General features: G+C 30.2%; 1 protein-coding gene across 1 annotated transcript; it reads right to left on the bottom strand.

The window, feature by feature from the left end:
- Positions 1-256: 256 nt before the first annotated feature.
- On the bottom strand, positions 257-3,937 carry LOC107763722 (transcription factor bHLH112-like). Its single transcript, XM_016582214.2, has 7 exons — positions 3,529-3,937; positions 2,342-2,723; positions 1,893-2,009; positions 1,593-1,658; positions 1,387-1,452; positions 1,250-1,300; positions 257-925 (listed from the first exon to the last, which is right to left on the bottom strand). Exons 1-7 carry the CDS (start codon positions 3,768-3,770, stop codon positions 788-790), a joined length of 1,062 nt encoding a protein of 353 aa, XP_016437700.1. The 5' UTR covers positions 3,771-3,937; the 3' UTR covers positions 257-787.
- Between the last annotated feature and the right edge of the window lie 12,602 nt (positions 3,938-16,539).

Genomic DNA, 16,539 nt, shown 5'->3' with positions numbered 1-16,539 from the left:
ACTGTGGTAATTTATGATTTTGACACACTCATTACGAAAATCAACGAATTTAAAGAACATAGTTATGATATTTTCACTTTAATGAATGCCATCTAATGACGGGCCCACATTTAATGTTATGAGTTCTCAAGCATCCAGTAATTTTGGAACCAAACATTATTATTTATATAGAAAAACTAGTAAATCCTATAAATATGTTAAGTGAGTACCCAATCTCAATAGCAACCGTAGAGAGAGAAAAATTACGCACCCACAATTTAAAATTTCTAGGTCTGCTACTGCAGACTTGTATATAAAATTCCGTTGATATTTGCAGTATTGTATTAAAAAGTTGGCAATAGCTCATTACCCTAAATAAATACAGAAACAGGAACAAAAGTCCCTAATAATGTGCTATTTGCTTAACAAACGTCAAACCAGAAACATAATAAATTAATTAATCTAGAAAAAAGCATCAGCCAAATTTAGCACCTATTCCTATTCCTAATCCACATTATTATTCTTTTTACAACTCTACATTATCCTCTAATTAATCATTTCCTTAGTCTACACATCATTGATCTGCCTTTAGATGGCCCAGCATTTGGCTGTCTTCCTTTAGATGGTTACTTCTTTTCCTTTCACTTTTTCCTTGATTTGTTTTTTCCCAACTTTCTAGCTCAAGACACAAATATTGTGTGATCCTTAATCTTCTCCACAATATTATTTTATAAATTGGTTAAATTAAATCACTTGTTGATCATAAATTTCTACAATATTTTTTGAACTTCTCCTCTTTGATTGGTCTCTACTTGAATGTTGCTCCAACTTTTGGTGTCCAAAAATCCATAGTAGTTTCAGCTGTTGCTGGGAAAGTACTTGATATTGGTACTAAACACAGTCCTTGGCTCCTTAAGTCTTGTTTTAATCCTTCTTGTTCCTTGACCTATCAGTAGTCAATAAAATATGAGTTTAATTTTTATATATTGACAATATAAAAAAAAATTATATTATTATATCACCTAAAAGATAACTATATATGACTATCCATAAAAAAAATTGAATTAGTAACCTAAAAAGTAACACAAGTTACCTTCTATATAACATGTAAATAAATGCACTGATAGTTCAAAATTTTTTTTTACTGTCAGTTCAAATAAAGTTAAATTCAAAAAAAATAAATCAAAAATACTTTAAGTTTCTTGTTTCTAATTCTTTTCAATAAATCGTATATAATAATTGATCAACATAGGAGTTACAAGATTTCTACCTGTTGACATTGAGTGGGTGATCCCTTTTTCATATATGGGTTGCTTAAAACCTGAAATCACAAAACAACATGTTAATTGGAATATTTTGTGATTTACTAAGAAGATATTTTGTGGAGTTATAATAAGGAGTACGTACATTGACTTGATCATGAAGAAACTTGATGTACTCAATAGCTTCTTGGAGAACTGAAGCTGTATCGGTCTAAGATAACAAGCAAAAACCAAAGGTTATTAACAGCTTAAATATTAAAATAGAGCACTAAATCATCATTTTTCATAATTGTGTAACAGAAAAAGAAGCAATAATGCTCTTCCAAAAAGTAGAAAAATCCAAATATTTACCTTTCCAAAAGGTGAAACCAATTGTTGGAGGGCAGTTATTCGGTCCCCCATTTTCTCTTTTCTGACCTAATAACAATGCTAAAAATTAAATTCTCATCCTTTACCTTGGACAACAATCATTTTGCTTATAAAAGAAAGTGTCCAATCATTTTGCTTATAAAAGAAAAAGCGATGCACGAGACATCCTACGTTTACGCAGGGTCTAGCGAAGTATCGCACCTCAAGGAGGGTGAGTAGATAGCATTAGTGACTGCTTTCATGGCTTTAATAAAAAAATATACTAAAAAACATATTGTATACCTTAAAAGTTGGCAATGGTGATGGTGTCTCAATTCGGGGTCGTTTATATGATGGTTCATTGCTGCTATTCTTAGATAGTGAACTTGAGGTCGACTCTGGGATTTCTTCAATATTAGACTGAAAAGTTATACCAAGAATTGTTAATATATATTCTCTTGCAAAAAAAATAAAAAAGGTAATAGTATGGTTATCTACGACAACATGTTAAAATACACTAATATTGTAAAAGAAGTTTATTATACTGCCATCGTATATAAGATAAATTGCTCAAATTATATGATGTACTTGCCAAGAATTGTTAATATATATATATATATATATATATTCTCTTCAATAATAGTCAGGTTATCTACTACAATATATTAAAATAATACACTAACTACTTAAAAGGAAGTTGTTACACTGTCAGTGTATTTAAGTTCAAATATCAAACTATATCATGTACTTACCTTAGAGAATAAGTTAGGAAGATTTGCGAGGATTTCACTTGAAGGCTTTAACAAGTGAGTAGGCAAAGAAGGTGCAAAATCATCCAAATTTTGCTTATACTTTGTGGATGATGTACAATTGATTGGCTGGTTGTTTGTATAAAAAGATTGTTGAGGTTGTTGATTAGGATCAGTATCAAATAGTGTTTGCAGCAATTCTGAGTAGTAAGGGAAATCTTGATTCATTGGTTTATTAAAAGAGTTGGTTGAAGAATCCTCAGTTATGCTAGAAAAGTTCCTCTTCAACTTGGGACAATTCACCGCATTTTCTTGCTGGTAATTCAGGCTTGAATTGAGGTCTTCTTGTAGCATGGAAAGATAAGTGTCGTCCAACTTATCATTGCTGCATAATTCCAAGAAAAAGGAATATAAGAAAAAACTTTATTATTACAAACTACTCCCTCCGTTCCAATTTATGTGAATCTATTTGACTGGGCACGGAGTTTAAGAAAAAACGAAGACTTTTGAAATTTGTGGTCTTAAACAAGTCAAAAAGGATCACAGAGTATTTGTGTGGTTATAAAAACTTTCCATTAAGGGTAGAATTGTAAGTTTAAGCAAAAATGTTTCCAAATTTAGAAAGGGGTCATTCTTTTCTGAAATAGATTCACATAAATTTGAACACAGGGAGTAGTATATTTTGACTTCCTTATGCTTTCAAAGATAATCTCTTAATAAAATGCTTTTAGACCACAAAGATAAGAGAGTAACATAACATAATATTTTCGAGTTCAAGCTTCGAGAATGGAGAAATGTTTTACCAGTAGAAACATGCTTTTCCATTCAGTGGGCCCTATACAACTAGTAAATACCTAATACCGGATAGTGAAAAAGGCAGTACAGTGCAGAAAACATCTCGCATTCATACAGGATTCAGAAAAAGGCCGTATCTCTAGGAGTGTGATGTATATAGTCTACCCTAATATAAGCATCAATTGATGCTTTCACGTCTCAAACTTGTGACCTAAAAGCCAGACAAAAACAACTTTACCGTTACTCCAACACAACATTCACCTAATACCGGATAGTAGAACAGAAAAACGCTCAAGAAGTATCTTTCTCCTCTACTATTTTATAACCTTTCCACCTTCTAAGAAAACCAAAAAAAAAAAAAAAAAGGATGAACAAATTAAATAGGAATTGCTTACGGTGAGTGATTCCAATCAGGTGTTGATGATGGTAAAGAAAGATCAATACCCAATATTTGTAGAGTGGAATCATCACTGGACTTTGTTTTCATGTCCAACAAATCACTAATTGGCCATGAAATTAAGTGTCCAATAGGATCATAAATTGAAGAGACACAATTAGGTGATAAACCAAAAATATTTTTTGTTGAATTCCACCAACTGTTTTCTCCACATACACCAACTTGAAATTCATCCGCCATAGCCACTTTATAATTGCTATTAAATCCAAAGATTTTCTCTTCTTCAATTCTTGGTAGCTTAGGTGCTTATTTTTTGATTATATATGAAACTGATAAACTTCTGAAGTCAGAGTTGTATTTATACACAAAGATATATGGGAGGGTGGGGGAGAGGACTGGGACTGGAATTTGGTTGACATTATTCGGAGAAGATGATTAGACAAAGCAAAGGAGGGAAGAATATTTAATTAATTATGATAAAAGATAAAGGTATTTTGGATCGAATTCTCTTACTACATTATTTTATGTATATTCTTTGCTGTTACTTTAGATAACAATTTACGTGACATAATTCAGATTTCAAGAGTCAAATTTCGTGTAATTTCAAACATAGAACTTTTAAATTTTTTGAAATAAATTTTATATATTTAAAAATTATGTAAAAGAAAAAGTACTATAAATTATAATATTAAGGGTTCAAAATATTTAAAAGGCAGGTAAAAGATTTGAAGTGACTCATAAATTGACACCAAAGGAGTAGTAAATTACTTACTCCGTTTCAAATTAGATGAGTCCCTTTTAGTATGTTCCAAAATAAATGATACATTTTTAAATTTAAAAATAATTTAATTTTAAACTTTTCATTTTACTCATTTTACCTTTAATGAAAAGTTTTTATAACCACATAAAAGTTATGGCCCCACAAAGTTTTTACCCCTAAAGTTTTTAAGATCACAAGTTTCAAAAAATTTCTTTTAATTTCTTAAATTTCGTGCCGAGTCAAACTAACTCATATAAATTGAAACGGAAGTATATATTTTTTCTATGGTTGCTTATTATATTGAGAGAAAGGGATGTGGTGGCAAAGTTTCATGTGGCAGCCACGCAACTGTTTTAAGACGAATAATGACAGTACTATTTACTTTTAGTCTTGTTAATTTGTATGGCTGAAATTGTTTAGACTCGTGAACCCGAATTTCAGGAACATTGTATATTTTATTATCCTAAACTAAGAAATTTGGAATTCGAGCCCCAAAATGAAATAGTCTTTATTATGGAAACGTTTCACCTACATAATCTGAATTAGTCAGGAACAGAGTATGTTACACCATGTGGAAAAAAAAAAGGGCTCTTAGCATTTTATTTATACTTGAATATATGCTAAACAAATAATCAATTAATTAGAAAAAAAGTAGTTATTCATTACCCAAAAATATGAAGAAGACTGTTAATATCACGCTTGAGAAAAATGAAAATTTTGACAAATTTGCAATCTGATTTAAGTATTTTCTTTTTATTAATTTCCTTGAAGTGATAGAGTAGAAAAGAATGAAGCAGTTGACCTACTGATACTTGGAACTTAAAGTCAGCGCAGCTGAAGTTTTACTTGAGTGACCACAAATTTAGGAATAGTTTGACTTGTGTTGTCAATTCGTTAATTTCAACAATTTATTTCAAATTACTTGACTTGCTAGGACCATATAACATTTATTCTCTCTATTTATATTTTATTTAATCAATAGTTTCAAAAGGGTCTCACTTTTAATTCATATATGCATCATAAAGTCGTAGTAGAAGCTCTTTTCTCATGCTCAGGGGTGGATTTAAGCCCAAATTATGATGCACAAGAACACATAATCTTTCTTTTAAACTAGATATTTTACGTACATATTTTGTAGAATTGATCTAATATTATTTGCTAAATATCATGCTCCAAAATGTGGATTGAATGATGCAATTAGTTGAATGTTGAGTTAACTACCCAAATAAAGAAGGATTAGTTCTTACTAAATATTTTGCTAGCGTTTGGACATAGATTTGATTGAAACTTGAAAAAAAAAAAATTTTGAAGATGAGATGAAAAATATTTTTGAAAGTTAAAATTGTATCTGGACTTGCATTTTACTTGAAAAGAAGTTGAAGTTTTGTGAGTATAAAACTTAAAAAAAACTTGTCTAAGCTGCTTTTTGAAACTTGAAAAATTCATCTTCAAAAATGGCCCAAAAAATGGTTGCTTTTTATAACCATACAATGTTTTCAAAATATTTTTGAAAAAAAAAGTAAAAAAAACTTATGGCCAAACGGACTTTTTTCTCTTGTTTTTAGTAGCACACCCATATTTTACGAATCCTAGATCCGTTTCTGATCATGCCGCCTGCTAATCAGTTATTCAGCTGATATGACTAAAGTCCTAGTTGTGTTAACCGTAAATTAGATAAATAATATGTTATCTTCTGTGGTTTTTATTAATCCCTAATACTGTTGTAAGTTAGGTCAATCCCATGAATATATTTTCTACACACAAAAACAATTATGTAAGGGTCGGACAACGATCAACCCACTACGTCAAACTAATAATCAAGAAGTTAAGAGCCTGTTTGACCAAAACATTTTCACTTTTTCGGGAAATCAATATTTGGCTATAAAATTTTTAATTTTTACTTAAATATGATTTTAAAATTTTTTGAAAATTTGAAAAACTCCAAAAAACTGTTTTTCAAAATTTTCACTCAAGTTATTCACAAAAATTCAAAAACAACCCAAAATTATATTCATGTCCAAACACAACTATACTTTTCAAATGCTATTTTTTTCACTTTTTTCCGGAATTTTATAATTCTCATGTCCAAATGCCCACTTAATTCAAGTACATGTAGAGTTGAGTTATGTCATATCTAATTTGTTGACATTTTCTATAGTTAGAAAGTTTTTTCACTCTAAATTTTACATCTTATCTTTAATGACATGTTAAAATATGTCATTAAAATCTTTAGTTAAAGAATGAAATCACAAAAAACATCGCTATAAATATTTCAATCGATGTCAAAGGGAATTAGTCAGCCTATCCACTACTCCTTGAATTTTCTTCTTGTCCATCTTTGCACTATAGATTGTTCTTCCCTTTTGGAAAATGACCCAAATAAGATTTTAAAATAAGAAATATAAGAAAAAAGAGGCGGAATTTGTTATTTTAAAAAGAAAAAAATTAGGCAAACGTTGGAAAAACTATTTCAAACAAAATGATTTTTTTTCTAGTGATCTTCTCCATATTCACGAGTCTATTAATCCCTAAAAAGAATATGTTTTAATTTAGAAAAAATGCATAAGTACCCTGACCTATAGCTGGATTTCCAACTACACATTTAAAAATAGTTCAGGAGCTAATAAGATCCCCGCAAAGATAAAGTGTATAGTTGAAAATCTGGCTATATGTTAGGAGGGTACTTATGCATTTTTCCTTTAATTTATACCTAACTGATTGATTTCTTTATTATTTATTTTAGCCGATTGTAATAAGTAAACTATTTTATATTTTAAGATATTAATTTCACTTATCATGAGCAATTATTAGTAATTTTTTTTTACAATGTAAATATATAAAAGTTACTCTCGAAGTAATATATAAAATTAAAAAAATGAAAATATCCAACTTTGAAGTCAACTTAAACTCGTAACAGTGCCATTTGGACCTTAAACTCTCCGGCGAACTAAAAAAAAAAAGATAATTAAATATTAATGGCCTTTAAATAATTTAGAAGCACAATTATTATTTTGGCCCGCCTTAATGCTCATGTCATGGTTTAAGACTCATTCAACCGCACCTAATTTGTTGGTCAAAAGTCATTATATATTAAGGGCCTTTAACCAAGTTATATTAGAAGCACAATTGTAGACCAAACATTCACCAAAACATCAACTGATCATAAACCCCTAATCTTGTCTCAACTTTCCAACTTGGGAAATTATTAGATAATGTTTGTTCTTTACTAAGAATATTAAATAATAAAAAAGGCAGCATGAATAAAGTAATCAGTATCCGAAGAAGGACCGCACACAAAGAGGTATAATTAGACAGTATACTCTAATACAAGCATTAGTGGATGCTTCTATAGTTCTATTGCTCGAATCTGTGACCTATAGGTCACACAGAGACAAGTCATGCCAATCTTGTAATAAACAATTGTTCCCAGAGGAAGATCCAGAATTCAAGGTTGCGGGTGCCGTATTACTTTGGACTTTGACTTGATCTCTTCTGAGTTTCGATTCGGATTATTCGTCTTTTGGTACAAATTGATCAAATAAAATAATTTAATAATTATGGTGAGCAAAGCATAAAACTTCGATAATATAACTAATATCAACAAAAAATTAGTATTATTCATTTACAATTGTCTTCGATAAATTTTCATATTATGGAGTTATGGTTTGACTAAAAGATTGGCAAATAGGAGCTAAAACTCGCTATAGATGCATATTTAGATACTCAAATCAAAAACTTATTTAGTAACCATTAGATTTTTTTGTCTTGATAGAACACTAAAAACTATGAAATAGAAGAAAGAATATATAAAATTAAGAAAGTCGATAGGAACTCACAAGGAAAAAAGAGTCAGCAGCAAAATTAAAAAAAGGAGAACGAATCTCGTGTAGCAAACTCGATCCCGCGTCCTAAAGGGCGATACATTAAGCCTTGCGCAAGTGGCACCAAGCGGCCCTTTGTTATTTTGGGTGCCACTTTACTTATTTATCCAAATTTCTAAATATACATATATATACATATATAATATTTGTTCTTTACTAATAATATCAAATAATTTGATTAATCCCATAATCATTTTTCAAATCAATTCTTTCATAAACAATTGTTTCATATCAGAAGTATTCTTGTACTGTTTTCAGTTGTGACAAATTAGAAAAAGTTGGATGTATATATGTGTTACCTTGGTCAATTGAATATGAATTAAGAAGTTAGATGTGTATATGTGTTACATTGGTCAAATGCATATGAGATGATACTCTAACTTTTAAAATTTAGGTACCTAGCTATTAATTAACAATTAGCATACAGTTTAAAATTTTATTTGTTTACCATTTATTTATGCTGGACAAGTGATGGATATGATTCGGGATCTCTCACCCTTTTTTAGTTAGTTTCGATAAGAATAATATATATTTATATGTGAAAAAAATCTATAACTAATTTTTTATTTTACTTTGTAGCATGCTCTTATAGTTATAAAGTGTTATGTTTAAGATCTTAAGTTCTAACATATTTTTTGAAATGTATTAAAGTTCTTTATTTTAAATTTTATGTCTAATCACATTGGTGGACCCAAGATTTTGTGCAAGTGGGTTCAATCTTAGAAGTACATAATTTTAATCATAAAATAGTAGTTTTCAGTGGGTTCAAATAAAATATTTATACAAAATTTACGCAACTTTAATCCTAATTTATTCATATACACACTATTATTTTTTGATAAAGCAAGTCCGGTTGAACCCGCTTGCCATCATGTGTGTCCGCCCCCGTCTAATCATACAATATTATATAAAATGAAACCGATGCAGTAATTAAAATATGGATGTACTTTAATATATGCTTTCGAGTATTTTCCCATATTAAAGAAATATAATAGAGAAGATTATAATGGCTTGTAGTTCTTTATAATATATCATTGCAAATTTAATAGTTCGCCAATTTAGTATTTTCTTCTTTAACTTATTAATATCATGAACGACCAATAGGACAAATAGACAGGGCATTACGCAAATACATGAAGTAGAAGCACCAGTATCCTTTTGAATACATAAATCAAATATTATATATAGTTTGGCAATGAAGATAAAAATTAGATAAAAAGAATGTTGATGATATGGCATCTTTCCACTTCAGATGGTTTTCTTTTTATAAATTTTACTTTTTAGTCATATATAAGAGAAATTGTTTAAATTCTTTTAATCCTAACCTACTCTATACATAAACATAGATTATCCCAATAATTTCTCTATAGTAGCTAAAAAAAAACCTAACTTTAAATAAACACGATTATTATTTTTCATCATATACACACGATTTCCACCTAGTAGAAACTCACCATATTCTGTAAACATACCAATTCCGCATTATAAAATGCTACATTTGATTTATATTGTCTGTCTTTTAAGATTTTTTGCATTTTCTTTACGAAAAATATTTAATAGTTTTAGTCATAATAATATTTGCCTAAACTACTCTTTTCTATTATTAAACATCTCACTTAATTAAGACTCCACTCTTTGCAACAAATAAAGATATATATATATATATATATATATATATATATATATATATATATATATATATATATATATATATATATGAAAGAAAAATAATGACTTTTGTTTTCTAATAGGTCTACCGTTTAAAACATAATTTCATTTTATCAAACGATTAATATTTGGGATCGAAGATAGTACAAAATTTCCCCGAAGCAAGGATTATATATGGATATCAGCAAATGAATTGTATGGTTGGAGAGTTTGCTACTACGGAAATTAATTATGATAACCAAAAATTTATTACACCTTTGATTTTTATAATTAAAAGATAGTGTGTGCTATATGGATTTGCAAGACGAAAAATGTATATATCATATTGTATTGTACCATATTATATTATATTATTTTAATAAATATAATGTTCTGATAGATTGTATCATTTGCCGTCATTTCATGATGTGGCGCACCAGCAATATGAAGAATAAATTTATAATATTATTTTAAAAAAATTAAGATACATGGTAGAATAGGTCAGGTAAAGGATAAAATAAGTTTATTTAATAATAATGAAGGGCAAGATAAGGGAAAAAGTAAGGTAACGATGTGACTATGCCAAATTGATCGTTACATAAAGTGACACATTTTGTCGTTACGTAATAATGGATTTAATAATACGATACAATAAACTTTAAGTAAGAGTCAAAATAAATATTATATTTAAAGTAACAATACAATACAATAGATAACAACCATCCAAAAAGATTGTTATATAATTTAAGCACAGTCCTAAGATATATTTTTTGATGCTATATATATGTATTATCATTTTGGATTACTGTCGCGCCCTCGGGGGCGGAGCTACAATGTTGATTGCGGGTTCGGCCGAACCCAATAGCTTTTGTTCAAACCCTATATTTGCATTAAGAAATCTAATGAATATGTATAAATTATTAATTTAGAACCCAGTAATTTTAAAGGATTATAGTCTCGAATCAATAAGTTTCAAATCTTAGTTCCGCCTATATGCGCCCTTATAGTCAAACAATGAGGTGATCAAATCCATTGTTCGAAAATGGTCAACGTTATTACCTCCGAGAAGTACATGCCAAGTAATAAACTCCCAAAATAGAAGTTAGAACTGCTATTGTGATTTGGTTCAACATTTCTAGATGTTCACAAAAGAACAAAAATAAAAATATCTTATAATATGATTTGAAAAATCATTCAATACCATGTCACGTTTTATAACCATGCGCAGCCACAAGGAAATTGTATCAATTGTCTTAAGTAACTAAAAGAATATATTCTTTGGCTTTTAAAGAAATTAATTACATTATTATTACTTGGAAAGTCATACAATTATTATTTTTTCCAGCAAAGCTTTTTTCCTCAAATGCATTTTTTGAAAAATTAACTATAAAAATTGCAATTTACAGTATTTTTTATGGAGTTCAAAATATGTAGATATTATTTAAAAATTAAGCAATCAATATTCAAGTTTACATCTAAATTAGATACGTTCTTAATTCAACTTTGTTTTTTCTTGGGGGTAGAGTATTTTATTTTTTTGGAAAGAGTAGTTGCAAAGGTTGATGCTAGTCAAATGAGATTCTCCTTTTTAGGACACAGACTTAGGTATTATAATTGACGTATCTGATAGCGGCCTAAGCAAGATTTTTACTACGTGATTTAAGAGAATTTAACATCTAATATATTTACATAAAAAAAATATTTAATCGTATATATACAATATAATTTACGGATGAGAGATTTCGGCAAAAAACCCTTCCGCCCACCTAGCTACACTCCGGGTATTAGGTTAGGCCAGTTCTTGATATTATTCTTCAGGAATTTCACCTAATCTTTCTTTAGGTAAACTTGGTTTCTGAATTAAATATATGAAGATTTCCTTGTCAACGCATGACGTTATTGTGGTCTTAGTGAACCAAAAAATTTGCATAATTTCAACTCTTAGTTTATTCAGTAATTACATATCTAAGGCCTAAGGGGAATACATATGAGAATGAAGTGGAGTTATTGCAGTTACATATGTTTCCCCTTTCTTTAGAACTCAAGTGTGTAGTTAGTAGGAAGAGACTTTTCTGATATCCATCACTAACTCACCAAAAAACAAAAGCTATAAAAGAAACATAAATTTATGAATTTAGATACTTCTAATATGGTATTTCTTTATAAATGAAACTTAACTTGTACTACTTTGTTTTATAAGGGGAAGTGGAAAGAGTTAACTTGTATTGAGAATGCTAAAACATATCTTAGTGCAGTTAGCCAGGGCGGTTAAAATAAGTTGGGTAGAAAAGTGTCACGACGCAATAAGGGTGGCAAGTGGGCCGGTCCCATTTGGCCCGGTTTTAGTAAGCCTGGACCGATCTTGTGGGCCGATCCTATGCTTTGGGTCTGCCAGGCACGAAACCATTTAGCCCGCCAGGGATCGGGATCGGTCCCTTAGCGGCCAAACGGTCCCAACGAAGCTGCCAAATTCTCTGTTGTGATTTTAAGCGACATTATATTTAGCTATGTTACTGTTGTAGCTAGCCGATAGAGAGGATAATATATCTAAGAGAGGGAAATTAGTTAAAACTGTAATCTGAGTTGAGCTAAAACTTGATCTTCCATCATCCCATATTTATACCAGCTAAAAAGTACCATACTTTGGTCCTTTCATGTTACTACTAAAAAGCATATATATATATATCGATATAAAATGTATATATATATATATATATATATATATATAAAAGCTATATTCGATAAGCTATATATACATCTTATATACTATATATAAGATGTATATATAGTATAGTATATATATTAAATGTATAGTATATATACTAAATCTCTCTCTCTCTCTCTCTCTCTCTCTCTCTCTCTCTCTCTCTCTCTATATATATATATATATATATATATATATATATATATATATATATATATATATATATATACACACACTAAGTGTATAGTATATAAGCTATATAAGATGTACGTATAGTATAGTATATATATAAGTTATATTCGATATAAGATGTATATATAGTATAGTATAGTATTGTGTGTGTGTATATATATATATATATATATATATATATATATATATATATATATATATATATATATATATATATAAAAGCTATATTCGTAATTAAATATTGAATATTAAAATTTAGGATGTTAAATAAAATTTAGGTCACAATTCTATAATAAAATTTACAAAGCATTGCCTTAGATATTTTTTTTAACATCCTTTTGTCTCTAATATCTATTTAATTTTTTCTAAAATAAAAATCCATTATGCCCACTTAGCCCATTTAGCCCGCGGGCCGGGACCGTTTAGCCCGGGACCAAACGGTCTCGGTCTGTCACGACCCCAAATTCTCTCCGTAGGATGTCGTGATGGCACCTAGTCTCTAAGACTAGGTAATCAATGCAGAATAATAATAAATATCTGAAATAAATAAACTACAATTCAAACAATTTCAACTCCCAAAACCCGGTAGAAATAAGTCACAAGCTTCTAAGAATTTATTCTCAATGTCTCTATATGTCAAGGTCTAAATAAAATATAAGGAAGCAATATAAAATGATAGAAGGGGACTCCGGAGTTTGCGGACGCTGGCAGATATACCTCGAAGTCTCCGTGCGCAGGTAACTCACTGACGTCTAGGTTGGTAAAATGTACCCGGATCTGCACAAAAAGATGTGCAGAAGCGTAGTATGAGTACACCACAGCGGTACCCAGTAAGTGCCAAGTCTAACCTCGGTAGAGTAGTGACGAGGTCAGGTAAGGCCCTACTGGAATATAATAATGGCATGGTAAAATGTTTATCAATATAGTAAAATAAAATGACATTGGAAATGAATCAAATAGTATGTCACATTTAATGACACTAAATAATTACAAATAATATCTCGTGGAATCAAAACAGAATTTCCTTCAACTTTATGAAAATCACAACAATTAATCGAAAGCAATTATGGCCATAAATCAATATCAACAAGGGCACTACCGAGGTACCGCCTCGTAGTCCTAAGTTATAAATAATTTCACAATATCTCATTTCCTTATATCACCGCGGGAGCCTTCACAATTTATTTAAAGAAAATATTTTTTCCCGAAATAGCATCCCGCGTTTTAGCCACCCTTATCATACCGCATGACTTCTAGTAGTCACCCCTACTAGCCACGCGTATCAAGCCACCCTTATCTCACCGCATGCGTTTCAATACCCAAACCTTATACCACCGCATGCATATCAATATCACAATATATCACAATTTGCACCTCAAGTGCTCAAATAATTTAACTTGCCAAAATAATTCAACAACAATATTTTTTCACAATAAAGAGCTCACGGCTCATGCCAAAATAAATCATCAATAATAGTTTGCCACAATAAAGAGCTCGGGCTCATGTCAAAATAATTCATCAATAATATTTTTCCACAATAAAGAGCTCATGGCTCATGTCAAAATAATTCAACAATAATATTTTTCCACAATAAAGAGCTCACGGCTCATGTCAAAATAATTCAACAATAATATTCTTCCACAATAAAGAGATCACGGCTCCCTCACAATGAGTACAAAAATATTCAGGAGTAAATAATTTAGGAAAATAATATTTCAACATCTTTACTACGTTTCTTCAATATCAAGTTTAAAAATGTCAAATACTTCATATTAATAATATTTAATTTAAAGAAAATCAACCTTCAAATAATGCACAGAATAAAAGAAACCAAGTTTCAACTAAACAGGTAAAACAATTAGTAAGAAAAGATCAAACAAATTTGAAGTATATATCTCAGATAATTGATGAAAAATATAATAAGATAAAATAATTTAATAAATGCGCAACAGTGATCTACACAATTTAAAAATATAATCTTTCGCAATTTAGCCCGTGTACTCACTCGTCACCTCGTGCACATGACTTTCAACACATTTCAATAATCACATCAATACCAATCCTAGGAGAAATTTCTCACATACAAGGTTAGACAAGTCACTTACCTCGACTTGCTCCAATTTAACCAAATATTATGTTTTTTTCTCGATTTTTCGACTCCGATCGACTCGTATCTAGTCATAATTAATTCGATACAGTCAACAAAAATTATAGTAATCAATTTCATAAGAAAATATTATATTTTTAATAAAATCCGAAATTAGCTCAAAATTTGCCCGTGGGGCCCACATCTCGGAATCGAGCAAAACTTACAAAATCCGACAACCCATTCAATTACGAGTCCACCCATACCAATTTTACCAAATTTCGATAACAACTCGACCTCCAAATCTTAAATTTTCGTTTTTGGAAGATTTTGCAAAAATCTTGATTTTTCTTACATAAATTCACGGATTTATGATGTAAATGAGTATGGAATCATGAAATATAATCAATATAGGATAATGAACACTTACCCTAATATTTTCCCGTAAAAATCGCCTAAATATCGCCCAAGAACCGTGCTCCAAAAATCCAAAATGAAATAAATGAAAAGACCATTTTTGGTCCTTAAGTTTCTGCCAATCCGTCATTAAAAGTTAATTTTCCGTGACTAAAAGTCCATTTTCCCTCACTAAAAGTCCATTTTTCGTCACTAAAAGTCCACCAGAAACTGCTCTACCAGCCTTCCTTCAATTGATCATAACTTCATGTACAAATGTCCAAATGATAAATGGATTAATTTTTTGGAAACTATAATCCAACGACTATAACTTTCATGTTTTGAAAATGTTCTGATTACTTAGGAATTGCGAGATATAAGCTTCCAAAGTCGGCTCCACGCATCAGAAATTTCTGGCGAAACTATTCTACCAGCCTTCATTCAATCTATCATAACTTTCTGTACAAATATCCAAATAATGAATGGTTTAACTTTATGGAAACTATAATCAAACGGATACAACTGCCATGTTTTGAAAATATTCTGGTTCCTTATGAATTGCGATATATAAGCTTCCAAAGTTGGCTCCACGCACGAAATTTCTGCAACAGAAATTTCTTCACTCTTTGTCCGAAATCCATTCCGTTTACCTTCTGAAATCCACCCGAGACCCTCGGGACCTTAAACAATTATTCCAAAATATCCCAAAATATCATACGAACTTAGTCGAGGCTTCAAACTACATCAAACAACATCAAAACGGCGAATCGCACCTCAAATCAAAATCAATGAACTTTGAACTTCAAATTCTATATCTTGTGTCGAAACATATCAAATCAATTCGGAATGACTTCAAATTTTGCACACAAGTCATAAATGACATAACTGAGCTATGAAAAATTTCAGAATTAGATTTTGACCCCGATATCAAAAAGTCAACCCCTCGGTCAAACTTCCCAAAAATTCAACTTTCGGCATTTCAAGCCTAATTCCACTACGGACTTCCAAATAAAATTCCGATCACGCTCCTAAGTCCAAAATTACCATACAGAGCTGTTGGAATCATCAAAATTCTATTCTAGGGTCGTTTGCACATAATTTGACATCCGGTCACTATTTGAACTTAAACTTTTAATTTTTCATCAAAATTCCATATCTCGGGCTAGGGACCTCGGAATTTGATTTCGGGCATACGCCTAAGTCCCAAATCACGATACGGACCTACCAAAACTATCAAAACACTGATCCGAGTCTATTTGCTCAAAATATTGACCAAAGTAAACTCAATTAAGTTTTAAAGCTCTAATTCACATTTTAATTCATTTTATACCTGAAAACTTTCC

This window comes from Nicotiana tabacum, chromosome 14 (assembly GCF_000715075.1).
Source record: "Nicotiana tabacum cultivar K326 chromosome 14, ASM71507v2, whole genome shotgun sequence".
Classification (NCBI taxonomy): domain Eukaryota; kingdom Viridiplantae; phylum Streptophyta; class Magnoliopsida; order Solanales; family Solanaceae; genus Nicotiana; species Nicotiana tabacum.
Note: the sequence above shows the minus strand (reverse complement) of the source record. Positions and strands in the feature narration are given on the sequence as shown.